Source organism: Dermochelys coriacea, chromosome 27 (assembly GCF_009764565.3).
Source record: "Dermochelys coriacea isolate rDerCor1 chromosome 27, rDerCor1.pri.v4, whole genome shotgun sequence".
NCBI lineage: Eukaryota > Metazoa > Chordata > Testudines > Dermochelyidae > Dermochelys > Dermochelys coriacea.
Window position 1 is genome coordinate 6,253,896 of NC_050094.1, and position 27,723 is coordinate 6,281,618.

Here is a 27,723-nt window from a genome sequence, read left to right on the forward strand (position 1 = left end):
TCCCCCACCTTTTCTGCCCTGCCTGTCCTTCCCGAACAGTTTATATCCATCCATGACAGTACTCCAGTCATGTGAGTTATCCCACCAAGACTCTGTTATTCCAATCACATCATAATTCCTTGACTGTGCCAGGACTTCCAGTTCTCCCTGCTTGTTTCCCAGGCTTCTTGCATTTGTGTATAGGCACTTGAGATAACTCACTGATCGTCCCGCTTTCTCAGTATGAGGCAGGAGCCCTCCCCTCTTGCGCGCTCCTGCTCATGCTTCATCCTGGTATCCCACGTCCCCACTTTCCTCAGGGCTTTGGTCTCCTTCCCCCGGTGAACCTAGTTTAAAGCCCTCCTTACTAGGTTAGCCAGCCTGCTTGTGAAGATGCTCTTCCCTCTCTTCGTTAGGTGGAGCCCATCTCTGCCTAGCACTCCTCCTTCTTGGAACACCATCCCATGGTCAAAGAGTCCAAAGCCTTCCCTTCGACACCACCTGCGTAGCCATTCGTTGACTTCCACGATTAGATAGTCTCTACCCAGGCCTTTTCCTTCCACGGGGAGGGTGAACAAGAACACCACTCAGTAACTCAGCTCTGGTGTATTTCCAGACCCTCCTGCTGTTGGGGGCTCTGCCGCTCCAGCACAGGCCCTGCACTCACATGGTGGGATGCCACCAGCACCGTGGAGGAGAACAGGCTTAGAAGGGGCCATGTGGGGAGTTAACGAAAGGCTGTTTAGCAGTCTGCTCTGTGTCCCTGCAGACTCTTGGTCAGAGGTGAAGGTTGATTGTGAGCCTACCTGGCAGCCCTTCCAGTCCAGCTGCTACCGGCTGGTTGGCGAGAAGAAGAGCTGGCAAGATGCGAAGAAGATCTGCTTGCGTGGCGGCGGGGACCTGGTGAGCATCCACACGCTCTCCGAGCTGGAGTTTGTCACCAAGCAGATCAAGCAAGGTAAGGGTTAAAGCAGGTCTGCACACTTGCCACCTGGGGACACGCTAGGGACCCGGGTCAGAGCTGTGGATCGGCTCTTTTGGAATGTGCGTGTCTGCGGGAGCCATATCTTCACTGGCATGGTACCTACAGGCACATGGTTCGGTGCTGCACATACATGTTTATATTGACCTTTACATGTATGCATTCACGGGGGATATCTACCGAAGGTACTTATAGAGCCCCCATGACTAGCAGCTGAGCCCCTCATGCATTCATCCTCCCAACACCCCAGAGAGGCAGGGGAGGGCTATTCACCCCATTGCACAGACGGAGAACTGAGGCCCCGAGAGGCTAAATGACTTCTCCAAGGTCACAAAGGGAGGCCATGGCCAGAGCAGGGATTTAAACCTGCATTTGCTGAGTGCCCTAACTACTGGACAGTCATTCCTCTCTGTAATATACCTTGCACCATGAGTGGTTCCAGTGAGGCTACTAGTGGAGGAAGGTACTATTTGGAATAAGTAGAGGTATCCTGATCTGGTCCATACTAGGCTCTATTCCCTGCTCTAATGCTGGCTCGTTGTGAGGCCATGGATAAATCCCTCCCATCACTTCAATTTTCCTATCTGTGAAATGGGTTTATGGATACTTCTCTGACTCTGGGATTGTGAAGATAGTTAATTCAAATCTGTGAATGGGGTTGAGATCCGTAGATGGACGGTGCTATAGAAGGTATCGTCCCCTGACGTCTTGTGAGTCTATCAGAGACCGCATAAGAAGCACTTAACATGTATGAATTAAAAAGAAAAGGAGTACTTGTGGCACCTTAAAGACTAACAAATTTATTTGAGCATAAGCTTTCGTGAGCTACAGCTCACTTAATGCATCGGATGAAGTGAGCTGTAGCTCACGAAAGCTTATGCTCAAATAAATTTGTTAGTCTCTAAGGTGCCACAAGTACTCCTTTTCTTTTTGCGAATACAGACTAACACTGCTGCTACTCTGAAACCTGTCATGTATGAAGTGTATCATTTATCTGCTAGGGAAATGGCTGGCATTTGATACATTAATCTCAATAAGGAATAAAAAGGAATGGCCCCATTCTCTTTGAGTCAATGCTGACCCAACACCCCAGGAGGAAGGTGGCAGGAACTGTGCTTCTGGTGATGGCATTGTTTCCACAATGAGGCTCCAAAACTGAGGCTCTGGACCACTAGTGGTTATTAAAGATCTCCTGGCACTCTTTTAAGAATCAGGATGGCCCTGGCTGATTCCAAATTGGGTACCTGCTTAGAGAAAGATTCCCCCAACAGTTTCAGTTAGATATAGTTTTAATCTACACATCTTGTCCTAAATTTGCTGTGTAATAATGTTTCTGTGCGCTGTTAAATAGCTGCCACATTCCATCCAAGAGGTGGCTGCTTTTCATGGAGTGCAGTGATACTATAACCTACCTCAGAGACGCATTTGTAAAGCACTTTCAGACCCTTCCCCACAAGAATAGACATGCAGAGTACTTATTCACTATTAGCCAAGGCAGGGCATGTCCTTTTGAAAGTACGCTTTTTGTTGAATACAAACTGGGTCCTATTTTCCAAACCCAGGTCAATGGATCTACTCTAAGGATGAGTTTAATCCAGAGTTTTGAATCACCTTTGGCATGTCAGAATGTCCTGTTGCAGCCAAGTAACTCAGGGTATGTCTACCCCGCAAATAAAGATGTGATTGCTGCGCAAGCAGGCATACTGGTGTTAGCTTTAATCTAGCTGGCATGGGTTACAATAGCAGAGGAGACTTGGGAGTACGCACAAAGGGGCCAAAAATAAATTGTATGGACAACCTTAATTCTGGCATGGCCTAACTTTTGAGTGTTTGACTTCGCTACCCTAATGTTCTTTTAATGAATTTTCCTTGTATGTAATATTATCATTGGCTTGGATTTTCAAAGGAGCCTACAAGAATTTGGGATCTGGACACTGAGCACTTAACTCCCTTGGATGTCTCAGAAATTCTGACCATAATTATTTATCTGTAACCCCTAAGAACCTCAGTTGAGGATCAGGGCCCCATGGTGCTAGACACTGTACAAACCGCTAACACGCAAACCAGTCCCTGCCCCAGGCAGCTCGCAGCCAACATGGCTTGTAACGTGTGAGAAACTCATCTCGCCCCATGAATGCTCAGGGAGGGCATAATTTTCTCTTAGTACCAAAGTGCTACTGTGCTTAAGTAGGGTGAGGTTCACCCCAGACACCCGAGCTGGACTCTGACCTGTTCTTCCCCTTTCTGCTTGGCAGATGTTGAGGAGCTCTGGATTGGCCTGAACGACCTCAAGCTGCAGATGAATTTTGAGTGGTCAGATGGGACGCCAGTGAGGTTCACATACTGGCACCCCTTTGAGCCCAACAACTTCCGAGACAGCCTGGAGGACTGTGTGACCATCTGGGGACCGGTGAGGACTGATCGCGAAGGAGGAGTGGGATGGGATGTGGGACCTTTCCTACCCAATTTGCAGGGCTGAAATGGAGTAATTTGAGCTTGGCAGAATTCAATATATACATATTTTAAATCTCAGCAGAGCTAGATGTTTATTTTTAAGTATTTTTACAGATGTGGGAAATTACTTGGGGGTCAGACAATAATTATTTAATGACCGTAGATGTTGAGATTCAAAAAGTTAAGCTTTGTAACCATCAAAACACACATTTTCAATCTTGCATGTCAAAATATACATTGTAAATATCCTTACATCAAACCCTAGTAAGTTCCCAAGCAGCTTTTTTCTTACTTTGCCTGTCTGTAAATTTCAGTTATTATGGATGGAAATAGTTTTTGGTTGGTTTGTGTGCGGTGAAATCAGAGTTTACTCACGTTTACCGATCAAAATCTAATCCTGCCAAGCCTAGATTGATGGCATCCCTGGGTGTGAGCACTGTGCCGACAGTCCCGGAGACTGGCGCGCTCTGTGTCCATCATAAGGGTGTGGCTCAGACAGCAGTGTGTCACCAATGTCCCCTAAACCTGGCCACAAGGGTGGTCTCTGTGACCGACCCATTCCTTGCCTTCTCCTGCAGAGGCTGCTAATAAGGGGGCTGTTTCCGGTGGTGGCTGTAATGCGTGATCAGCGATCCACTGGGAACCGGACCAAGTGCCACCGAACTCCTATCACACTGCCCTCCTAAGCTGGATTTGAACCAACCAGTGGTTCTCTGCAAGATTAGACCCTGTAACAGGGGCAGATAAAGGGAAGAGGGGATCCACAATGAAGGTGTAATGTAGAGCAGCATAGGAAGGAAGCACGGGGTAGGTGGGACTTACCCAAGCTTGCCACTGAAAATATCCCATCTCTGCTCCTTTGAGAGCTGCATTTGCTGTGATTGACCCTTTGCCTGACCTGCTCTGTGCCATCCTCTCCAGGAAGGGAGGTGGAATGACAGCCCGTGTAACCAGACACTGCCCTCCATCTGTAAGAAGCCTGGCCGGGTGAGCCAGCGGGGAGAGGAGGAGGAGGACCACGGCTGCAGGAAGGTGAGGGGGCTGGGGGCTGGGCCGCCGTTAGCCTCACTGAGGTCCAGGGCAGAAACTAAGGAGTAGGCCTCTACCAGCCCAAGCCCCACTGACCAGGGCTGAAACCTGAGTCCCCTAGCATCGCCTCCTCCCCCCACTTCCCCCAGCCCTGCAATGTTGCTTATTTCCACCTTTAGAGACTGAATTACTGTAACAGTCGCATGACATTTACCCACAGTGACTCTGTAGATAGGATGTAACTTTGCTTCATGGGGCCCCTGGGGTGTGGAGCCCCAGGCAGTTGCCCTGTTTGCTGCCCCGCTAATGCTGGCCCTGGCTGCGGGGGGTGTTGCCAGAGGCAGGAATCCCATTTGGTATTTGAAGTACCAAGCCAAGGAGCTGTTGCTTGCTTCAGGTCAGGTAGTCTTAGAATGGAGCAGGCACCCTGCTTGTCCGTGTCATCCCAGAGGACCCTTGGGCCCGGGCTGTGGGGGCGTATTTGAGCCATCCTTTGCCAATGGTGATGTGCACATGCTTTGGAGGGATGGTGTCTCCATTTCTTATGACCAGGGAGGGACTTAGGAAACCCAAATGGGGCGGTGATGGTTAGTGAAACACTGGGCCTCTCCCTTTGACCCCCGTGACCTTGGGACACAAAATCTAAACCCCTTGGTCATCAAGGTGAGACAAAGCTTCCTTCCTAGGCATCCCACTGCTGCACTGCAGGACTATAGGCACAGCAGTGGGGCCATGACATCTCGGCTCATTGCCCGTGAGCCCTCCAGAGCCAGCAGCTTGCCTCATAACCTGAAGGTGCAACTTCTAGGCAGACTTCGCTAGTGAGGTGTGCGGAGCTGCAAGCTACCTCCTGAGCTCTTTTAGCCCAGCCGCTGGTGTGGGGCTGAGCTTTGCACGGAGCTTTGCTGCAGACAGCTTGACTTCCTGTCTGATGGCAGAAGAGGGGTGTGGGAGAGCTGTAACCCTGACTTGTCTCTGATAGATCCAGCCTCAGGGACCGTCACCTGGCTGGCGGTGGGGCCAAGTACAGGAATTACAAAAGGGGGCTTTGAAGCAGAAGGTTAAAGGGAGCTTTGAAGGAGAAGATTAAAGCTGAGCAAGGAAGAGTGAAGAATTAAAGAAAACCCCGCCCTTCCCTCCTCCAAGCTCCTAGATCCGGGGATAGCGTGCTGAAGGCCTGTGGGGAGATGTCTCATGACAGCTGTATGCTGTCCCTCGCTGTCCAGCTGCGTAGTGTCCAGACGTGCATCCGCCCTTGTATCAGGCCAACTGTGCAATGCCGAGATGCGTCTCCAGTCCAGCTGCACGCTGGCCCGGGTCTGATCGGACACAGCAGTGCTGTTGATGTCCGCCACAGAGGGGGCTAGTGGGGCTGCTTGCTGGCAGTCCTACCCAGGGGAAGTGGAGCTATGAAATACCAGGTGGTACAAGGTGACATGAATATATCCTGGAGAGGGAGGAGCCCCGTGAAGGCTGAGCACCCTCTGCTCCCATCCCCGAGAGCAGCTAACGTGAGCAGGGGGGAAGCAGGTTTGAGTCCAGCTGGATAAATCCCATCTTCCATCTGTTCCCTGTTAGTGTGGTTAACGTGAGGCTGCGCCCCCCTGGTATTTTAGGGCGCGTGGGCCATAGGCAGGCTTTGATTAGCCCTGTCAAAGAAGGGGGCCTGCAAACCAGTTGCAGTAAGACGTGCATCTCCGCCCTCATCCTGAAATTGGTCTGCTCCATTCACAGAAAGGCTGTTCCTCTCCTGAGGCATCTTGCCCAGCGTGGCAGCCCCAAGAGGATCTGAAAGCCAGGAGTTCTGGGTTTCAAGCAAGGGAAAAGCAGCTGCTCAGGGCGACTGGAAGGTGCCTTCATTTGTCCCAGGGCATTATACTACTTTTTTCTCCACATTGCCCCTATGGGGTGGCAGTTTTGCCTAGTGGATAGTGTATTGGTCTGGGCTTTGGGAGACTAGAGGTCTATTCCTGGCTCTGCCACTGGCTTGCTGGGTGACTTTGGGCATGCCTCAGTTTCCCCACCTGTAATATAGGGATAATGCTATTGACCTCCTTTATAAAGGGCTTTGAGGTCTACAGGTGAAAAGTGCTCTTATTGCAGCCCTCCTCTCTCTTTCAGCACTCAGGCTGTTCTGTGACCCGACCGCATTGACTTGGGTCTCCGTACCAGGTGGCTGTGGCCATCCACCAGATCCCTTAGCATTTCCACTAGCTTCTGCTCATCAAATTCTAGGCCCTTTAAGGGATTGTAAATGGGTGTAAATCCTCATTTGTTCAGTGTTTGCAGGAAGGACAGAAGCTGGTCACACAGGGCTTGACTCACACAGGCCCATGAGAGCTCTCCCGTTCCAGTCCTGGTGTATGGCTTTGAAGGGGTCATGCAATCCAGACATTTGCTGCTGCGAGAGTATGGGACTTGACAACATCACACCCAGCCTCTCCTGTCTGGTGGACTAATGAGTGGTCCTGAGCCCTCTGTTGAAGCAGTGGAAGCTACTGGAGATGTTTAACACTGAATTGTACAGAACTCTTGAGATAGATGCAGGGAACAATCCTGCGCTGGCCAGGGGGATGGACCAGATGTGGCCTGTTAGGGCTCTGAGTTCCATGCTTCCTGATCAGCTGGTAGGCTGGCATGGAAAGATGCTACAGCGCTGGTCGAAGCTGGCTTCAGAGCAGCCCCTCCAGTTGTGGCATTGCCCGAGCTCTGAGCCCCGCAGCTGCTGGGGGCAATCAATGCTGCAGTATGCGGTTCCCTGGCTTAGGATGGCTTGATGGGCCATAATCTGGTAATGACATCTCCAGGTTTTGGCTCCACCCTGCTTGCCCATAATCATGTTTGATCCATGTGCGCCGAGGCTGCTGCATCTTGGGGGTGGGGGGCAAATGGGCTGATGAAACCGACACGGAAGATTAAAAGCAGTTAAAAAACCCTGCACGGAGGATTAAAAGCAGTTGCCAGGGCAGCGTTTGTTCTAGAGCAATTAGCCGCCTCGGGCCTTCTTTACACTGCTGCGGCAGCTGCCTCCCCTCTGTCTTTCCGGTTGCTCCCCTCTCTTCCCGCCACTTTCCCCTCCATCCCACTCTCCTTGGCAGGCAGTGCAGGAACTCCCAGAGTCTGCCAGACATCAGGAGTGACATGTTAATCCCTCCAGCGTGGCTCAGCTGGGCTGCCGGCTCTTTGGGAAGGAGCTGGCCCCTTGATGCACTGAGATCCTGGCGGGATTAGGGAGGCAGCGGATGAGGAGCATTCCTCCCTGGAGTTGAGGCTTTGGCAAGTCAGGCTGCTGGCTTGCAAGCAGACAGAAGGGGTTGGGGCATGTATGTGTTGGGGGGGGGAGATTGCATTGCAGTACTGCCGCTCTCCACCTAGCTGGAATCGGAAACTGAAGCATCTCAGCCGTGGGGTCATTTTGCCTGTGGCCAGCAGGTCCCTCATGCTGCAGGGGTGGCTCTCTGGCCGGTGGCACTGCAGGGAGCCCTCGCTGCCCACAGACCGAGCAGGGCAGCCCAGGGTGGGGGCCGGAGGTGAGCTGCCCTGCATTGAAGGGGTCATGCTGAGGTTGAACGTTTCTTTTTCCAGACCCCTTGTTTTGTCCATGCTTCCTCACCCTGTTACTGGGGTGCTGCTGTCTGTTGCCTGATGCAGGGACTCCAACCTGATCTCTCTTGGCTTTGTGTTCTGGGCTCTTTGCATAAGGGCCTTGCCTGAGTGACTTTCCATCTAAGAACCCATTGTCCCCACAGGGGACCCCGATGCGGCTCTGCACCCCAGAGAAGCTTCCTCCTGCCTGCCCTCTTTGTCAGTGCTTGTGTTTAAGACACAAGGTCTCCCTGGGCTCTGTTCCTGGCTCTGCCACGGCCGCACTGTGTAGCCATGGCCAAGTTACTCTCTGCCTCAGTTTCTCCATCTGTAAAATGAGGACAGTACTCACCTGATGCCCATGAAGCCTGTGAAGCTCCTTCCATTACTGTTTGTAAGCTATGCTTGGGTGGAAGAGGCTAGAGTGGGTCACAGGAAGTGGTGGTTTGTGAGTTTCACCCAAGTCTTGAAAATCCCCAGATGATAAGCCTTATGCAAATTACAACTAAGGCACTGGTGATCTGAAATTACTGTAGTATCTAGATTGGGGAGAACACCAGTGTTAATATCCCTTCCTTATGGGGGAAAAGTGCCATTTGATCTTCAGTGACCAGCCGTGCTCAGGACCTCCATTTTACAGCTGATCTGAAAAAAGGTGTCCCTGAGGGCAGGGTCCCTTAGTGCCAAACTGAAGCATTGGGATCAGCCCAGACTCAGCAAACGCCGCGTAGTGCATCCCCACACCAGTCCTTGTAATACCGTGGAGCTTTCCCGTCACAGCCCAGCCGGCCTATGCATGCCTCGCTATGAGATCAGCAGAGTTACACACGCCTCTGTTTGCAAACTATCACGCTGTCCCTAGATTGCTAAGGGATAAAACTAGGAAATTAAATGAGATCCTGAGACTGCAGATCATAATGAAGAAAAATCCATTCCCTTCCTCCCGCCCCCCCCAGTTCGTTGTCATCTGCTATAAGGAAATCAATGTCCTGCTGATAATTGGCCTGCTACCTTGTACCTCTCTGTAACCTCCTTCCAGCCTGAGCTATGAAATCTGTTTCACACACACACACACACACACTCCGCCATGCACACGCGTTGCCCACAGTGAGGGAAGCAAGAGTGCCTTTCCGTGCTTGGTTGCTGTCTGGGTACTTAAAGCCAGCGCTGCTACAGCCTGACTCAGAGGACAAAAGCACAGCTGGTTACCAGAGAAATACCAAATGGGAACTCACCGTGAGGGAAGGCTGCGTGTGAGTAACTCGGAGGCCAGCTGAATTCATGCCCAGCTGGCAGGTCTCTGGGGATCCAGCCATCGAATTCCACTCGTTCCCTCCATCAGTCTGTTGATTCACCTCGTGAAGCATCCCGTGCTTTGGCAGAACTGAGGGCCAGGAGTGGCCTTCTCCAGATGTGGCAGGCATAGGTGGAATTGGGGGAGAGGGGGCATGGGAGGGCATTGCCTCAGGCAGGCAACCTGTGTGTGCAATGTGAGGAGTTCTCCCAGAGGAGACAGGAGACTGCTCCCAGTCTGTGCCCCTGAGGCAGGGAGTCAGAATTTTGTTTATAAACAGAGGGATTAACAGGGGATTAAGACAAGAAAGGGCTGGTAGGATGTTTCCTAAAGTTCAATGATCTGTTCCAAGCTTGGTGAACTGCAAAAAGTCAGTAGCCTAAATGTTAGAAAGTAATTGCAGATTTTTCTACAGTTGTTTCAATTGCTGGATTTAAGAGGCGGTAAGGAAGTTACTAATACCTTTCTTTGAGAAGAGAACTGATTTTTTAGACAACGGAAATGCAGTAGATCTAATCTACCTAGATGTCAGGCATTTGATACAGTTCCACATGAGAAATTACTAGCTAAATTGAAGAAGATGGGGATTAATATGAGAACTCAATGATGGAAAAGGACCCGGTTAAAGGGGAGACTACAACAGGTTCTACCGAAAGATGAACTGTCAGGCTAGAGGGAAGTTACTAGTGGAGTTCCTCGGGAATCTGTCTTGGTACCAACCTTATTTAACATTTTTATTACTGATCTTGGCACAAAACATGGGAGTGTGCTCATAACATTTGCAGATGACACGAAGTTGGGAGGTATTGCCAATACCAAGGAAGACCAGAATACCATACAAGAAGATGTGGATGACCTTGTAAACGGGAGTAATAGAAATGGGATGATATTTAATAGTGCGAAGTGCAAGGTCATGCATTTAGGGACTAACAACAAGAGTTTTTACTATAAGCTGGGGACTTGTCAGTTGTAAGTGACAGTGGAGGAGAAAGAATTGGGGGTATTGGTTGATCACAGGATGACTGAGCCACCAATGTGTTGCGGCTCTGAAAAGGCTAATGCAGTCCTAGGATGTATCAGGTGAGGTATTTCCATTAGAGACAGGGAAGTGTTAGTATCATTATACAAGGCACTGGTGAGACCTCCTCTGGAGTATTATGTGCAATTCTGGTCTCCCGTGTTTAAGAAAGATAAATTAAAACTGGAACAGATGCAGAAAAGGGTTACTAGGATGATCTGAGGAATGGAAAACCTACCTTATGAGAAGAGACTCACAGAGCTTGGCTTGTTTACTCTAACCAGTAGAAGGCCAAGGGGAGATCTGATTACTCTGTATAAATACATCAGAGGGATAAATACCAGGGAGGGAGAGGAGTTATTTAAGTTAAGCATCAGAGTGGACCCCAGAACAGATACATATAAACTGGCCATCAACAAGTTTAGGCTTGAAATTAGGCAAAGGTTTCTAACCATCAGAGGAGTGAAGTTCTGGAGCAGCCTGCCAAGGGGAGCAGTGGGGTCAAAAAACCTAACTGGCTTCAAGATTGAGCTTGATAAGTTTATGGAGGGGATGGTGTGACAGGACTGCCTAGAATGGCATGTGGCCCATCGGCGTCTGCCTGTAGCAAAAATCCCCAACAGCTGAAGACAGGACACTAGATGGGAAGGGCTCTGAGTTCCTACCGAGAATTCTTTCCCAAGTATCTGCCTGGTGGATCTTGCCCACAAGCTCAGGTCTATCTGATCATCATATTTGGGGGCAGGAAAGAATTCTTCCCTGGGTCAGGTTGGCAGTGACCATGTGGGTTTTTCACCACCTGCAGCATGGAGCATGGGTCACTGACACGTTTAAATTAGTGTAAATGGTGAATTCTCTAAAAAGAAAAGGAGTACTTGTGGCACCTTAGAGACTAACAAATTTATTAGAGCATAAGCTTTTGTGAGCTACAGCTCACTTCATCGGATGCATTTGGTGAAGTGAGCTGTAGCTCACGAAAGCTTATGCTCTAATAAATTTGTTAGTCTCTAAGGTGCCATAAGTACTCCTTTTCTTTTTGCGAATACAGACTAACACGGCTGCTACTCTGAAACCGGTGAATTCTCTGTAACTTGAAGTCTTTAAGCCCTGATTTGAGGACTTCAGTAACTCAGCCAGAGGTTAGGGGTCTGTTAATGGAGGGGGTGGGTAAGGTTCGATGGCCTGTCGTGTGCAGGAGGTCAGATTAGGTGATCACGATGGTCCCTTCTGGCTTTGGTAAGAGTATCTCTATAAGAATATACATTACAATGTCCCATACATGACTTGCCACAAGATTTCAGACCGTGTTAGTGTTAGAGCTGAATGGGGTCTAATATTTATTTAATTTTTTCTTAAAATAGGAATTGGATACAATGCTCCTGTCGGATATTTCTAAATTATTACCTGCAAAACCACTAGATTTTTCAGTTGCCACGTAGCCCCTGGAACCATGATTAAGATTGCACACCCCCCCGAAATGGCACCCCTGTGGGCAGGCACAGAATTTGTCCACCCCCACCCACGTGCTGGCCTGACTGGAGCCGCCCTCCCAAATACAGAAGTCAAATGACACCTATGGTGGCTGAGAGCAGGGACGTGGAAGGAAGGGGGGAGGGAGAATAAGGGCTCTGGGATTTCCATCGAGGTGTCTTGCCATCAGTGTGTTGTTGAGAGCGATTTGCCTCAGTGGCATTGAGGACACTGCAGACTTCATCCACTCACTCAGGGCTCCCTAGTACCCCCCATGCATCTTTCCTCGCAGCCCCCCCCCGTGCTGTCTTTACAGCCCCCCCAGTATCTCCCATGCTTCTGCCCTGATGGCTCCCCCTCCCAACCGATGCTCTTCTGCATGGCTTGCCCCAGGAGTGCACTTCCCTGGCAGTCATGCATTGTGAGCAGGGCCCATATCTCTGTCCCATGTCACAGAGACAGAAAGCACTGGCTTGCTCATTGGGTGACAGAGCTGATGGTGGAACCCAGGCGTCTGCCCCTCAGCCCAATATGCTCACCCCAGAATCCTCCTTCCTTCTCCCAAATTCCTTCTAAACCAGACCCAGCCTGTCCCGCCCTAGCTCTTTGAGGTTGGTCTGTAGGTTCCTGTACCCAGCCCATTGACTTCTGCAGAGCAGCCAGCAGCCGTGCTGCTTTGTCCTATAAAGAAAACGTGGTGGTGTTTTTGGCAAGTGGAAACACCATCTGCTCAAGCTTTTGGACACGTTTCTCCCAGGCTGCGCTGCCAGGGTGGCCAACGAGCTGCTTTTCTTTTTCTCTTCCCCCTCCCCATCATCCATACTCACCCCCACCACCATCAGCTAATTGATTGGTGTAAAATCCACAAGCAAGTCAGGTACTTGGATACCATCTGAGCTGGGTGGTGGGCAGCGAAGAGAGGTATTTTGGGCTGGGTTAGAAGGAGGATGGAGAAAGGGACTTGGGACATGGGTTCTGGGAGGGAGGATGCAAGCACATGGAAAGAGGGGGACCGGAAGCGCTAGTGGATGGAGAGTGGTGCTGGAGGGGGAGACCAAGAGGAGTGGGACAGGGTGTGGGGGCCGAAGGGTCACAGTTGATCGTCCCAGCTGAGAAGGGTGCACAGTAGTGCAGGGCAGGATCATCGGGGCGGGGGGGAGCTCAGAGCATCTGGGCTGCAGGCAGATGGTGTTGCCATCTCCTGATGACTAAACACACCTTTTCCCCCACCTGCAGCCCGCCCTGCCATGCCAGGGCTGGGCTCCTCCAGCACCCATTGCTCCTGAGCTGCAGCACCCCTGGCTTAGCCCCCGGTCCTAGGTCTCCTCTGAATGCTGCCGTGAAGAATTTTCATTGCTCCCGGCTCGGGCCTCTTCTGAGAAGAGCCTTCCCTCCATGCCAAACTGTGCGGTGATTTTGTAATGCAGACAGATGTGGACGAGGGATTGGACTGGGGCAGCCAAGCTCCTTCTCAGCAATAATTGAACCCAGGTCTTCATGGGTGAGAGAGGCTGGTGTATTAATCCGCGGTGTCCCAGAGCCCTTTGAGAGCCAGTGTCAGAGGAATGCAGCTTGCAATTCCCCTGGAATGTCCCCAGGGCTTGGGGAAAGGTTCTGAGGGTGACCCATATTGTGGGACACCTGAGGGTATCTGCCACTCCAGAGGGTACCATTCTCCCTTCCTCCAGCCTTCGTTTAAATGCTATTTCTCTTGACATTGGGGAGGGGCAGGGAACTGCCCCCATCTCCCACTTCTGTCTTGCTGATTTCCATGCAAGTGGATCTGTAAGGCTGTTATAGTTTGTAACCCCCAAATCTAGGCCAGCCTGGGGTTGGAACCCACTGGGGAAATGTGAGTTCAGTTCCTGGTCTCAGAGCCGGAGTCTCCTGTTGCTTACACCAGGGGAAATCAGTGGTCACTCCACGACCGTTAATGGAGATACATTGGTATCAAATTGGAGGGAGGGGACAATAGGGCTCAGTCTCACGCTCTCCAGGCTGGAAGTGAGAGGCGGGTGCAGGAGCCCCCAAAGAGCAGTGCTCCTGGGTGGGGATTGGGAGCCAGGATTCCTGGATTTTGTTCGTACTCCTGCCTCCCCTGTGCTTCAGTTACCTCACTGGTAAGGTGAGGCTCACGATCCCGACCCACCTTTGCTGGGAGGTCCTCGGCCGAAAGGAACTATCTTCACTGCAGCTCTGCTCCTTGCAAACAAAATCAACTGAACTGGAGTAAACCAATAATAATAAACACCGGTGTTGTCTGATCAGAAGCCATGCACGAGGAGGCACCAACCCGCCTCTCTATGTAACTCAGGCGCTCCCAGCCCCCTCCTCTCCCCCCCCTCCCCCCGTTGCTGCTCTTCCCTCTTTCTGTCTTATCTCTCAATTGTGGGCTGTCGGGCAGGGATCACACTCTTCCTGTTTGCCAGGCAGGGACCCCTAGCATGCTCTAGGGTCCTTGAGAAATAATCATGGTGTTTCTTGGCAATCAGGGCTTCATTCTGTAACTTGTTGCTGCCTTCTGAGCCTTTCCCTCACCTCCTGGGTCCTCCTTTGCATGTTGTCTCTTCAGTCTGTTGGCTGTCTGGGGCAGGATCTGCTCTGCCATAGGTGCTGACTCCAGGGCTCAGGCACCCACAGAAAAAAAAAATAGGGGGTGCTCAGCACCCATCAGCCACAGCTGTTCGGCGGGGATGCCAATCAGCTGGCTGGCGGGAGGTAGGCAGGGCAGGGCAGAGAGCAGCGAGCGGTGGGTGGGTGGGGGGGCGGAGAAGAGGCAAGGCCTCGGGGAAGGGTTGAAGTGGGGGTGGAGCCTTGGGGAGGAGCAGGGTAGAGCACCCACCTGGAAAAATAACGTTTGGTGCCTGTGCCCTCTGCATACCTTGTGGAAAGGCACCTGGCATGCCACTGGCACTGTGGAAATAGAATCCTCTGCATATTTGGCTGGATAACTATCTGGTTGCTGGGGGGACTTTTTGCCCCAGGTTTTGCATCTGCCTCAGGTTGTGGCTAGAAGTCCACCAAGAAAAGAGAGGTGGGGTTAGCATGAGGCCATTGCCCCTGTCACATGCTGCCCTTCCAGTGGGAGAATGCTCAGAACGGGTGGTACTTGATGCAAAGGTTTCCAAGCGCCTTCAGGCAAGTGCTCTGAGTACAGCATTGGGAGCCAGGAACTTGGGAGTTCACATCCTGGACCTGACGCTAATGCGCTCGGTGAGCCTTAGGAAGGACCATCCCTCTTGGTCATTGCCTCAGTTTCCCCATTTGCAAAATGTGGATGATGATTCTTCCCTAATTTGCAGGGGGGTTGTGGAGATAGGTAGAGATAAGGGGACATGCTCTCCAGCCTGTTGACATCCCTCCTTGGCATATTGGACGTCGTTGCGCTTCTGGTTGTGAGGATTCATTAGCTGGGTTTGGCTAGCACTTTTGTAATACACAAAGCTAGTGTGTGACTCTGTATCCTGCCGGGGCCGGGCCCTGTGGCTATAGAGACAGCTCTTTGCTCCCCCACTACGGGAGCTGCCGCTTTAGCTGTAGTGGTGGGGCCGGCTGCTAGTGCTGGAGTTGGTGGGAGGTGGGTTGTGGCAGTGTGCGCAGCTCGCAAAAGTGGAGACAATGGTCTTTTGCGTGCTGGCCGGGAGTGCTGGGACTCAGGGGGGCAATAGGGAGAGGGATGTAGGCCCCACGGCATGGATAAGCCGCTCAGCCTGTTTTGCTTACACCATACATGATTTGTCAGCTTCCCTAGGGCACAGGAAAGTGGCAGTGTGGCCCAGGCCTGAGCAAGGCCAATTTCTCCAGCTGAGCCCCTCCTTCCTTCTCCCCCGCCCTGGCCTCAGGCTGGGCAAGGAAAATCCCCTCCCGGTTCTTTTTGTTCTGAGTGTTTCCTTTCACTCTTTCTCCCTTTCTCTGCAGTGATCAAGCCCCCTTCCTCCCACCCCATGCAGCCGGGGCTGCCACTGCCTTTGCCAAGCGTTTCTGGAGCTCACTGCACAGTCCCTCCTGCCTGGCAGAGAATAGACCCTATTGTGTCCCCTACTCCAGAGAGGCTCCAGCATCAGCAAACCAGGGCTATTAAAGCGGACTGCGGTGGGACTTGCTATTTGCTTGGCTTTCCCACATAAGAAGGGGATTGTATTCCCCTCCCCGAACCTCCCATCGGGGCTGGGATGTTAGCAACACAGAATTTTCTGTTACTTTGAAGCTGCCTCAATGTTTTTTTCTGCAGCCCTGTCCTCTTGGGCTGCAATCTTGTTAGACCTCACCAGATAAACAGGGTCAAGCCGGGTTAGCTTATGGATTGGAGACCTCCCAAGAAAAACCCAGGGTGTTTCAGGAAGTGGTGGTGCTGAGTCAGGTCATGGCGCTTTTCCCTCTGAAGCTGTGCTGAGCCCCAGTACCCCAGGAGTTGTAGGGGGCTCTTTGCCGCTGGGTTTTGGATGAGACACAACATTGTTGTCCTAAATAATTCTAGTTAGTTTGCATAGCGATTGCCAGACTGGATGAAACCCAAGGTCTATCTCCCAGTCTCCTGTCTCTAACTGTAGCCAGCATCAGCTGCTTTCAGAGGAGGATGCAAGGAACCCCCTAGTGGACTCTTGTTCAATAACTTGTCTGTGGCAGAAGCTCTTTCTGACCCCAGGCCATCAGTGGTTTCTTATGGCCTGAAGCAGGAGAGTTTATATCCCCAGCAGTTTGTTTTATCCTAACTAGTGGAACTGCAGAGGTTCTTCTTATTCATGCACATGTTTGATCCCTTTTCTGAATCCTGCTAGGCTCCTGTCCTCAGTAACATCTTGTAGCAGCAAGTTCCACTGGACAGTTATGCATTGTGGGTACAGGGCACGCGGAAAGCACGTCTGCTCAGATGGTACTAAAGTCTGCAAGATGCCTTACCATCATTGTCTTCTCTTGCCCCAGGGATGGAAATGGCACAGCCCCTCCTGCTATTGGCTAGGAGAAGACCGTGTGACCTACAGTGATGCACGGAAGATGTGCATTGACTATGGGGCCACCCTCGTCACCATCACCAACAGGTGGGTGTGCTCTGGGGATTAGCTCTGCTGTCATGGGTGTTCAGCTTCCATTCCCTCCGGGACATGCCCATAACCCTAGCTGAGGTCGCTGGAGTCCCATCCCCCCCCATCTTGGTGCTGAATACTCCATTAACAGAGATGGCCTGTGGTCTGAAGAAGGGATGGGGAGGGAGGACCCTTGGTTTCTAATTCCAGCTCTGCCACTGAGTGGCTGGCTGTGCAACCTTGAAGCAAGTATTCCCATTTCCCCCATCTATGTAATGGGGATAACGGTACTTCCCACAGGATACTCCTGGGGGAATTCTGTGCTACTGCTTGTGTGCATAATTAATTTTTTGCACCAAAAAAGCTTCAGCAGAAATGTTGATGCAGTTCCACCTTTTTCCCACAAGAGGGCGCTGTGGCACAAGCGCAGCAGCTGACAGCAGAAAATAACTTCTGCAGTTCTGCCTTTTGGCCAGCAGAGGGCGCTGTGGCGATAGAGCAGAACTGCAGCTTCCCGCCAGCAAGGGAAGAGGGAGAGCTGCCTTCTTCTCAGAGCTTGTCAGGCCAGGTCAGGAGACAGGGGCTATGGGGAGACAGACAGCATAGCATCAACAACCTTCCACGTTCACACCCAACCTCCTTCCCAGCAATTTACTTCCCTCTCCCTTAGCTCCTCCATTACCCTGACTCCCCCAAGCCTTTGCACTCTTCTGAGTCTGGGACATACTATTCTGTATTGTAGTTTAAATGAATTATTACTCAGAGTTCTGTATTAATATGCCTAGTAAGGAATCTATTTGTCAAAAAACATTTCCTGAATCTTTTTTGTTGTCTGTATTGTTACAGACATACTTGCTGACAGGTATTTTGAAAGAAATGACCAAAAATAATTGAAACTGGTGTGATTATAGGGTATTATTTTGACAAATAAAATATGCAGAATTTTGCAGAATTTTAAAATATTGAGTTCAGAATTTTTAGCTGCAGAATTCCCCCAAGGAGTAACAGGAGGCAGAGTTAATTAGTGGAGGACACAGCAGGAAGTGTCTGAGACTGTACTCCTTGTGTGACAGCCACTGGGGATTGAACTGGGGATCTCCAGAGCTAAAAGCCTGAGTCTCTACAGCTTGAGTCAAAGCACTAGGGCTGGGGGCAGGAACAGACCCATATCTCAGGGCCAGAGCCACAGAGGAGGAAGATTAACCGCAGGGCATCCCACTGCTCTCCCGTGTCAGGTTTGAGCAGGCGTACATCAGCAGCCTCATCTATGGCTGGGACAGTGAGTATTTCTGGACGGCGCTGCAGGACATCAACGAGACGGGCGCTTTCCGCTGGCTGAGTGGCGACGAGGTCATGTACACCCACTGGAACCGTGACCAGCCCGGTAATGGCACAGAAGCCAGCTGTGGGGGAGGGGTGTTTGTTCCCTCCCCCAATTTCCCATCGTTCTCCTCCACAGCAAGACGCATGGTAGCTTCTGTTCCCTGAGCATTCTCCAGGAAGATAGTGCTGTAGCAAGGAGCTCAGGGCCAAATGCCGACGGCAGAAGAGCAGTAGCCAGCTAATGACCGCAGATCTCTCTACCTCCCTATCTTCCTGAGTGTGAAGGAGTAGACCCCAAGCAGGGAGGGGAACCATCTGGAGCAGCACAAGGGGGGATAACGAAAAGCCGTGGGAGGGAACCGGACAATGGAAAACGCCACTGCCGTCCAATCTCTTGGGCTGTGGGGCGATCTCCCACGGCAGCCCCAGCACGGGAACCAGTCAGCAAGGGACACTGGGGTGCATCCTATAGGGGGTGCACCTGGTGACTCTCATCCATTTCTCCTTCCTAAGGGCCATGGGGCCCTGATGGGGAGGGGATCGGTCCCACTCGTCCCTGTGCTGTTTTAGCCCTACTGCCCCGCATCCCTGTAGCGTAACTTCTCCATTCCCCACCCATTCTACCCCCCCAGAGGGTGGCACCGCCAGCCCTGCCTCCCCTGCTCCTTGTCTTTTGGATGCCTCGGGGCAGCAGTGGGGTCTGTACTCATGCTGTCTGCTTGGTGCCCACCTGGTGGTAGGGGGATGGGTCAGCAATGATATCCCTAGGCAGGGGCCTGTTACACCGGGGTAGCCCCCATTGTCAGCTATCTAGGCTTAAACCTTGTCCCCCTTTCTGCCCCCTTTCCGTGAGCGTTCCCAGGTTACAACAAGGGTGGCTGCATCGCCCTGGCCACAGGGAGCTCCATGGGGCTATGGGAAGTGAAGAACTGCAGCACGTTCAAGGCCAAATACATCTGCAGGCAGAACCTGGGCACCCCAGTGAACCCCGAGTTACCAGCCCCATACCCAACGCCCAGCCTCACTGGCTCATGCCCCCAGGGATGGAGCTCGGACCCCAAGCTCCGATACTGCTACAAGGTAAGAAGCCAGCGTGTCCCAAGGAAGACAGCAGGGTTCTCTGGGTTTGTCCACGCCGCACACAAAATCCAGGTCCTGGTTCAGGTTTGAGTCCGAGCCCCTCTGAGGCTCAGATCCAAGGCCCATCATTTTGCAGTGTGGACGCAGCTCAGGTTGCAGATCTGAGTTAGAAACTCTGTGTAGTGCGGTGTGGACACGATAGCACGGCTGTGAGACCCGGATCCAACCAGAACACCCCTCCCCGCCCCCAGGTCTGTCTCGTCCCCCTCTGAGTCCCTGCCCCTGTTCTCCCTCTTCCCCCAAGGCCCCGCCCCCTGTTTGCTCCTCTCTCCCCTCCCCCTTCCTCTTAGCTAGATCCTCTCCACCTTCCCTCATCCTCCCCACGCCCGTGGTAACAGGACTTTTGGTGTCAGGTCAGTACATCTGACCAGACATTGACAGGTCTCCCTTGCGACTGGACTTTTCAGTCAAAAACTGGACACCTGGCAACCCTATATCAGCCATGGACACAGAGGCGACCTGCAGAGCCCTCACTGGTGCCCTTGCGAGGCAGGTGAGACAGCAGTGGTTGTAAAGAGCGAGGGAAGGGAGTGAGTGTGCACCCAGGGAAACAAGACAGGCCAGACTGAGTCTGTCACACACATGCCCTCCCCAGGCAGGATGCCTTTAAGCCACAGCCCTGTCCTGGCGGTGGGGTGTGGAGGCCTGTCAGAAGCTCCTGGAGGTTTGCATGGATGAGGCAGACAATGTATCTCCTGCTGCTTAGCCCAGTTCCAAGGTGAGCTCCCCCGCCCTGTGCCCATCCAGCCCTTTTGGCTGGCGAGAGGGTGGGACAGAGTTATGGGCTGCTCTCCCCAAACACCTCAGGCAGCCAGTGCTGCTGGAGATGCTAGACTCCCCCAGTCCATGGGCATCCAGAGCCCAAGTACCAGCAGTGTAGCTGGCGCCTGGGCAGGGAGTGGTGGAGAAGGCTCCTTGGGCCTTGGCCCCAGTGTGTGGAAGCTGCATAGCAGTGAGGGGCCAGAGGCAGGGGGTAATTACACCACTCTGGGTCTCTGTCTCTCTCTGCTGCTGTCATTGTGGAGGATGGAAAGCAGGCTGCCTGTCCAAGCCACTTCGTTATCACCAGGACTGGATGTGGCAGGCTGGGAGGCAGAGCTGCTGGCTGAGAGGCTTTCCTAACTATAAGTATTTGGGATGACAGATGAGGTCCTGCGAGCTCTGGAGAGCCTCCACCCCTGTCCCTTGCTCACTGCACTCATTGCTAAATTCTGCTGCTCTTGGTACATGTTGCACAGGCCAGCTGGTGCTGTGGGATAGGCCCTGTGTGTCACCGGGCTATGAATGGCACCTGCGGGCATTTGCGGCTCTTTAAAACACAGTGTGGAGACCCCCCTCCGGGGGAGCTGGCCCCAACTGCCCGTGGATCTTTCCCACCTTTGGGAAACTTGGCCATGGGGTGAGGTGTAGTGGCAGGGGCCTGGTTTGCAGAGGGTGATCTGTGCTGCTGAGAATCCACCGTGACTGGACAGGCCTTGGCCACCCAGCCAGGTGCACCAGAGATCAGGCTGGAGTGGACTCAGCATCTCCTCACACGTAAAATGCCCCTGGTGAGAGGGGCGGTGGCTTGGAAGCTGCAGAAGGGAATCGTGGGTGTGCTCTGGGCACGGAGCAGAGCAGTGAGTCTGCCCCTCTCCCCCACGCCAGGTGTTTAACTACGACAAGCTGCAGGACAAGAAGACCTGGATTCTGGCCCAGCTGTTCTGCCGTGAGCTGGGGGCGCAGCTGCTCAGCCTGGGCAGCTACGAGGAGGAGCATTTCGTGGCCAACACCCTGAACAAGATCTTTGGGTGAGGAGTCAGTTGTAAAGGGAGATTGTGCGTGTACATGGATATAGGTGCCTATGCAAGTGCACGTACGCTCTTGCATCCATGTGGCTGTGTGTACAGAGTATGCATGTATCTGTATGCATAGATGCATGTGTATGTGTCTGTGTGCTCACGTGCATGATTGTCCGTGTATACATGCGGTTTTGTAGGCAAAGCTTGTACACTTACCTGAGCATGAGCAGGTACATACAGTGTGTGTAAATGTGTGTACGTAGTACAAGAGACAGAAAAGACAGGAACGTTTTACTTTGGGGACGCAACAAGGACGTGACACAGATGTATGAAATACTGAATAGGCTCCAGAAGGTGCCCAGAGCCCATGGTGATGGATATCCCTGTAGTAATAGAAATTGGCAAGTAGATAGGTGAGAAACGTGTAGCTATTTACACTTCCTTGTCAGAACAAGGAGCTGCTCAGTGAAATCATAGGGAGCAAGCTGTAAAATGAGGAAACACTTTTTTTACATAAGGGATGATTGGCTTGTGGAACTCATTGCCACAATACCTCTCTGAGGGCAAGATCTTAGCAGGACTCCTGGCATTTATATGGATAATGAGAACACCCAGAGGTACATAGTAAAGATTGAAACCAAGGAGTGTAAAGCTTTCTGCTACAGGGCATAAGCCAATCAGAAACTGCATCTCGAAATAACTACCCAAGGACCTCCCCCGGTCCCCACGAGCAGGTTATTCCATAATTCTCTACTAGGAGGTTCCTGTGCCTTCCACTGAAGCATCTCGGACTGGGTACTTGGACTCGTTGGGCCACTGGTCTGGTCCTGTGTGGCATTTTTTATGTCCTGTGTCTGTGTATCCGTGCACGTGTGCATACATGCATGTTTGCCAGTGTTGGTGCACAGGCAGGGTGTATGCTGTAGGCAAAGCATGCACACACGAGTGCCTGAAGTGCATGTGATTTTTTCATTGGTATTCCTGGAGAAGAGGATAAAATCATGTTTGCAGCTGCATTGTGGGATGTACCCCCTGCGTTTTGCCCATTCTCGCTGCTGTGCATCCAGGGGGCATTAGAACTGGCCTTGGGTATTCTTCCTAATAGCTCTCCTGTTCAGCTCCATGCTAAAGGAAGGAGATAGCAGGTGTGTTTCCCCTTCCTCCAGTTCACCAGCTCCATGTGGTTTCTTCCAGCGAATCGGAACCCGAGATCCATGAGCAGCACTGGTTCTGGATTGGCTTGAACCGGCGGGATCCTGGAGCAGAGAGGAGCTGGAGGTGGAGTGACGGCCTTGGGGTGAGTGCAGATGTGCTTTGCACAGGAACAGGTGCCAGCAATGCCATGAGCTGAGAGGCAAGCAGGGCTGCCACATGCTCTGCGGGGGTGGCAAATTGGCATTCAAAAACCTCAAAGTGCTGTGCACACTGACTGCAAACTATTGACATAGATAGATAGAGAGGAGCCACTTGACCTGTTGCTGAAATGCAGCCACCTTTGGGGTGGACAACAGTAGCTGTTCAGCAGTGCAGTGCAGTAGTTCAGGACGGGAAGCGGCGTCTGCAGGGGGAATTTTAGGGAGGCAGAAGGTGACAATTACCCATTTGGAATTTGGTCAGGGCACCACAGAACAGATCCGGAGCTGGTGCAAGCAGGTGTTACTCTATTGACATTAACAGAGGTTTGCTGATTTGCACCTGCTAAGGATCTGATCCTCCGACTTGCAAAATGAGCTCTGAGCTTTTTACTAACCACAAGTGGCCAGCACCTCATCCATGTCTCCCTGGGATGATCGCTCAGACATCCCCCGGGCACTGAAAGCTGTTTTATTGAGAGAGGATAATACTGGTAAGGCTTCATGGTTGTCCCGTCGTCTCTTTGGCAAAGTCCCTGGGACTCTTCCCTTCCTCCTGACTGGCTGGCTGGATAGCCATCAGAGGCGGACTGGTGCAATGTCTGAAAGGCATCATGGAGAGACAATAGTGGTTTGATTTTCTTTTTACCTAATCCAGTGGTTTTCAACCTTTTTCATTTGTGGACCCCTAAAAAATGTTGAACGGAGGTGTGGACCCCTTTGGAAATCTTTGGCATAATCTGTGGACCCCAGGTTGAAAACCACTGGCCTAATCCTTCATGTCTGAGCTTTCTACAGCACAGTGACTGGAGCATTGGGCTTTGAAAGAGATAAACACACAGGAGTCCTTGCTCCCACCTGACTGATTCCACCATAGGACAGCTATTGTGACCACATCTTAGAAAAAGGGCTGGATAATTTTTTGATCCATATTAGCACTTGAGATCCCATTCCCCCAGCCTTGCACTGTGTGTGCAAAATGGATGGAAAGCACAACTGTCCTGACCAGGAACTTTTCACACCCACTTTTGCACAGATGCAAATGACTTCCCAAGGTGTAGGGCGGAGGGAATGAGGCTGAAATGGGGCAAACAGTTCTTGCACTGCTGCTGGGATTAGCTGGGCACTGTGGGGGTACAGCACTGCACAGCTGGCTGGTGTGCATTATGGGAGGGGTTTGCTTACATCTGAAGCATCAGGCTGCACTTTGAGTCAGAATGCCATAGTGCTATAGATGGATCGACACTCAGATCCGTTGCACCAGGAGACCGGATGATAAGGGCTAATTGTTCAACCTAGTGGGGTGACTCCAGTTCCCGTGGGTTTACAGGCTCTAACTCTGCCCATCTTTCCTGGCTCCCAGTTTTTCTACCACAACTTTGACCGCAGCAACCACGATGATGATGACATCCGTAACTGTGCGGTGCTGGATCTGGCATCCTTGCAGTGGATGCCCATGCAGTGTGACTCACAGCTGGACTGGATCTGTAAACTGCCCAAAGGTAACGGGGAGAAGGGCACAGGGCAGAGGCAGTGCAAACAGGGAGAGTGCAGTGCATTCTGTCCACTGCTCTCGGAGCACTGCACAGACGTGAGCTAATTTAGCCTCCCAGTGCTCCAGTGGTAGGGAAGGGATCTGAAGGGATCACTGCTGGCCCTCTCAGGGGCTGCTCATTTGGAGTCTGCTACCAAGGCAGTGCAAGGAGTTTTCCCTGCCTGAGATGGAGCTGCCTCTTTCTGGATGTAACCAAGGCTGTGTCAGCACTGCAAAAATAAATGTGTTCTTGCATTAAAGTAGCAGTGAAGAAAGGGTAACTTAGCAGCTCAACTTAAAGCCTAGACAGGAGCCTGGGGCTGAACTCACCCAGCTAACCCACATTGCTGTGTCTTCATTGCTGATTTAACCGGAGTCAGTTAACCCGAATCAATCTCCCCCCGCTTTTTTTTTTTTTTGCAGTGTAGACACCCTAAGCTTTCCTGGCCAGAGCTGATGTCTTGTTGGGGAGCATCTATAACGGGGTTCTCACACTGGAGTTGGGACCCCTCAGGGGATCGTGAGGTTATTACGGAGGGGGGTCGCGAGCCGTCAGCCTCCACCCAAAACCCCACTTTGCCTCCAGCATTTATAATGGTGTTAAATCTATAAAAAAACCTGTTTTTAATTGATAAGGGGGCCACACTCAGAGGATTGCTGTGGGAAAGGGGTCACCAGTACAAGAGTTAGAGAATCACTGAATAGCTACATTTGAGGAGGAAATGTTCTGGCTTCGTAATGCACCAGATTGAGGAGAGAGGGGAAAACCCGAAAACAACCCGCCCAAAACACTGCACTGCCCCACACAGTGAGAGAGAGGATGAGCGAGAAGATGGAACACACGTGACAGATGTCAGTCACGTCGCTCGAAGCCTGACCAGGAGTCACTCAGAAACTACAGTGATGGGGTGGGACAAGAACCTGGGTAGAATGGAATAACACCAAATTGCAGATGTTTTTGAAAAATTCCTGGAGGGAGGAAATCTCCATCCACCAAGGCTCCCCTGAAAGCTGTGCACACACAGATGTGTACACTCTTCAAATTACACATGCTGACCCCCTCGTGCCCCCCTCTCTCCCTGCAGTATTATCAACACACTGACGGGCTTAAGGAGAAGAATCTATATATTTTTAGCAAATGCACTTAAGTTTGTTTGCCAAGCGGTTTGGGTTATTTTTTATGAGAAAGTAATTTTGTTTAAATGGGAAAACCAATGAATTCATTCCTCTGATGTGCGCATGACCATGCTCAGAGGCAGGGTTGCTGACAGGCGAGGCATCATTTTGTTGGAGCCCCTTTTTAAAATGTTGGCTGTCCATCGCTGTAACCATTTTTAATCATAGTGAGCCCACATGACAGTTTGGGACAGGAAGTGAAGACAGATCCTTTGTCCATTTATAGATGATGGCTAAAATTTTCAAAGTTGTGAAGGAGTTTTGGACCAAATCCCTGGGTAGCCTTTCAAATAAGGAGGAATTGGTTATGACTCAGTCGTTTAAGGTTCCATTGAGTTTCTTGCTTAAAGCAAGGATTCAGTCTGGTGGTTTGTATGAAGAATATAGTGTAGCCTCCTGAAACTCGCAGCACACAATCAGTGAGGAGAGGTTGAGTTTCCTGAAATATACATTGCGAGCATTCCAAAGCGTTCCAAAGTTAGGAAATTCCAGAGTTAAGGTTTCTTGTGCAACCTTAATTCAGCCCCGTTATGTATATGCATTATGAAACAGTCTTTAATTATGTGGTCACATGCTTCGTTTTCCACAGGGCCCTGCTGCATTCAGTGTACAGGATAGTGCTCACTGCATGAGCAGCTCTTCAGTATTAATTTTTAACCTGATCATTCAGTGTGTGGCCTCAAGCCTTATTTAATAACAGTAATAAACACTGTATCTCTTATCTAGTACCTTTCACCCACTGATTGCAGAGTGCTTTACAAAGGAGGTCAGAATTGTTATCCCCATTTTTCAGATGGGGAAACTGAGGCACAGGGCAGGGCGGTAACTTGCCCAAGGTCATCCAGCAAAGTAGTGGCAGAGTCAGGAATTGAACCCAGTGTCCTGAGTCCCAGTCCCATCCACTAGGCTACACTGCCTCCCATCATTTGTTGCACACCATCCAAACTCAGCTCTGAATTGTTAAAATTGTTGAAATTGTTAATTTCCTTCTGGGCTTTTCTGTGACATGCAGCAGCACCATGTCTGAGTGATTCACAAATGTCACAACGCCCCCTGGGAGGAAAGGTGGTGCTATCCCCATTTTCCTGATGGGGTCCTGAGGGACACAGAGATATTGAGGCCATTTGCAGCAGCCATGCATATAATTACAGGAGTTGGGATGTGGTCAGCGTCATTACAGTAAGGCTGTAAAACTATTTCCATTGTAAATCACCCCCACCTCTCAGTGTTCACATGCTCGTTTCGCTCTGAAATGTTCACCTCTGGGGCTGGCACGGGTCAGATTTGGCTTCGGTATAAAGGTGATTTTTCTTTTTTGAGCCAAATCCCTTCCACTGATGGAGCTGCAGCAAGATGGAAAATAATCCATTTCTCCCATTGCTAATGGAAGAATCTAAGCCCTATTTTTTGAGAACTCTCCAGCAAAGGTAACTGAAGGTTGAAATTTACCGTGAGCTTAGTTGCCCTGAAGGGCTAATGTCTGAGCTTTTTAGGGACGTTTGGGGTGGACAGAAGCTTACAGATAAATGAGATTTAAGCGATTACAAAACATTTCTAAGCTCGATTATTATTATTTTTTAGTGATGTTTATAGCAGATGCTTTGTTTGTGTGTACTGGGTGCCAGGAGTGTGTGTGTGTCGGGGGGCGGGCATGTGTAGATAGATGTTCTAAATATACATGTGCACAGGCACACAACTTCTCTGCCCTCTGCCTTTAAGGCTGAATTGTTACTGAAGGTTCCAGATGCTGTTGTAAACCACTAGAGTGTGGTGCTTTAGTGTTTTATTTATACACATCCACAAAACCCTTAGAGAGCAGAAGGGACGGTCTTGCTTGATGCACTTCCATCTTCCCACTGCTTCATGCCCCTTCAGACCGAATAGCAAATCTGGGGGCTTCTGAGGACACTGCTGCCGGAGCAAAAACTGAAACCCTTGGTCAATTCGCAGGGAGCTGGCTGGCTGAGGGGGCTGAGTCTGGCACTTGGAGTCTTTCATGTTTGGAGTCTGGCTTGCACTCCAGGGCAGGTTGGCACTGGCCCAAAGTCATTACCAGCAATCTGAGAGCTCTTCAGTGGCCTGTCTTCAAAAAGTGTTGGGAGCCTCGGTCCACTTGCTAAATTGCTCAAATCTCCAATAGACACCAAGGGACAAATTTTCCAAAGAGCTCAGTTCACTTTTAGGCACCCAAATGAGGGGTGGATTTCCCCCCAAGTCCTCAACCCCCAGCACCGCCCTTCAGCCCCCTGCCCATGCTATGGTTTATGGCCAGATTTTTCATAAGGCCTCAGCACGCTGGGTGCCGAGCAAATGGGAAAAGCTAGCCACAGCTGGGAGTGCTGATTGCTTTTGAATTCAGGCTGGCGTGACTCCTGGTCAGGATTGCGGGCAGTGGCTGTGTGAAACTGCTGCTGCTGCTGTTGTCCATGCAATGCTTGCCCTGTGGATTCATAGGGGGGCGTCCCTCCCGCACCTTTCACCAGCTCCAACTTCATGAAATAAAGATTCCCCTTCTCCCTCCCATCACCGCACACTCCCTGCATGTGCCAACAGCTGCTGCAGTGCTCTGATATCCCCGGGAT

General features: G+C 51.2%; 1 protein-coding gene across 1 annotated transcript in view; it reads left to right on the forward strand.

Annotated features, from left to right (window-relative positions):
• Positions 1–27,723, forward strand: part of MRC2 (mannose receptor C type 2) — a 95,365-nt gene that overhangs the window by 46,737 nt on the left and 20,905 nt on the right. Inside the window, exons 7-15 of the mRNA XM_038385507.2 lie at positions 749–937; positions 3,217–3,371; positions 4,337–4,447; positions 16,735–16,850; positions 18,071–18,219; positions 19,021–19,238; positions 20,946–21,088; positions 22,274–22,376; positions 23,795–23,933. Of these exons, the coding sequence (XP_038241435.1) occupies positions 749–937; positions 3,217–3,371; positions 4,337–4,447; positions 16,735–16,850; positions 18,071–18,219; positions 19,021–19,238; positions 20,946–21,088; positions 22,274–22,376; positions 23,795–23,933 (1,323 nt within the window). The remainder of the gene's footprint in view (positions 1–748; positions 938–3,216; positions 3,372–4,336; positions 4,448–16,734; positions 16,851–18,070; positions 18,220–19,020; positions 19,239–20,945; positions 21,089–22,273; positions 22,377–23,794; positions 23,934–27,723) is intronic.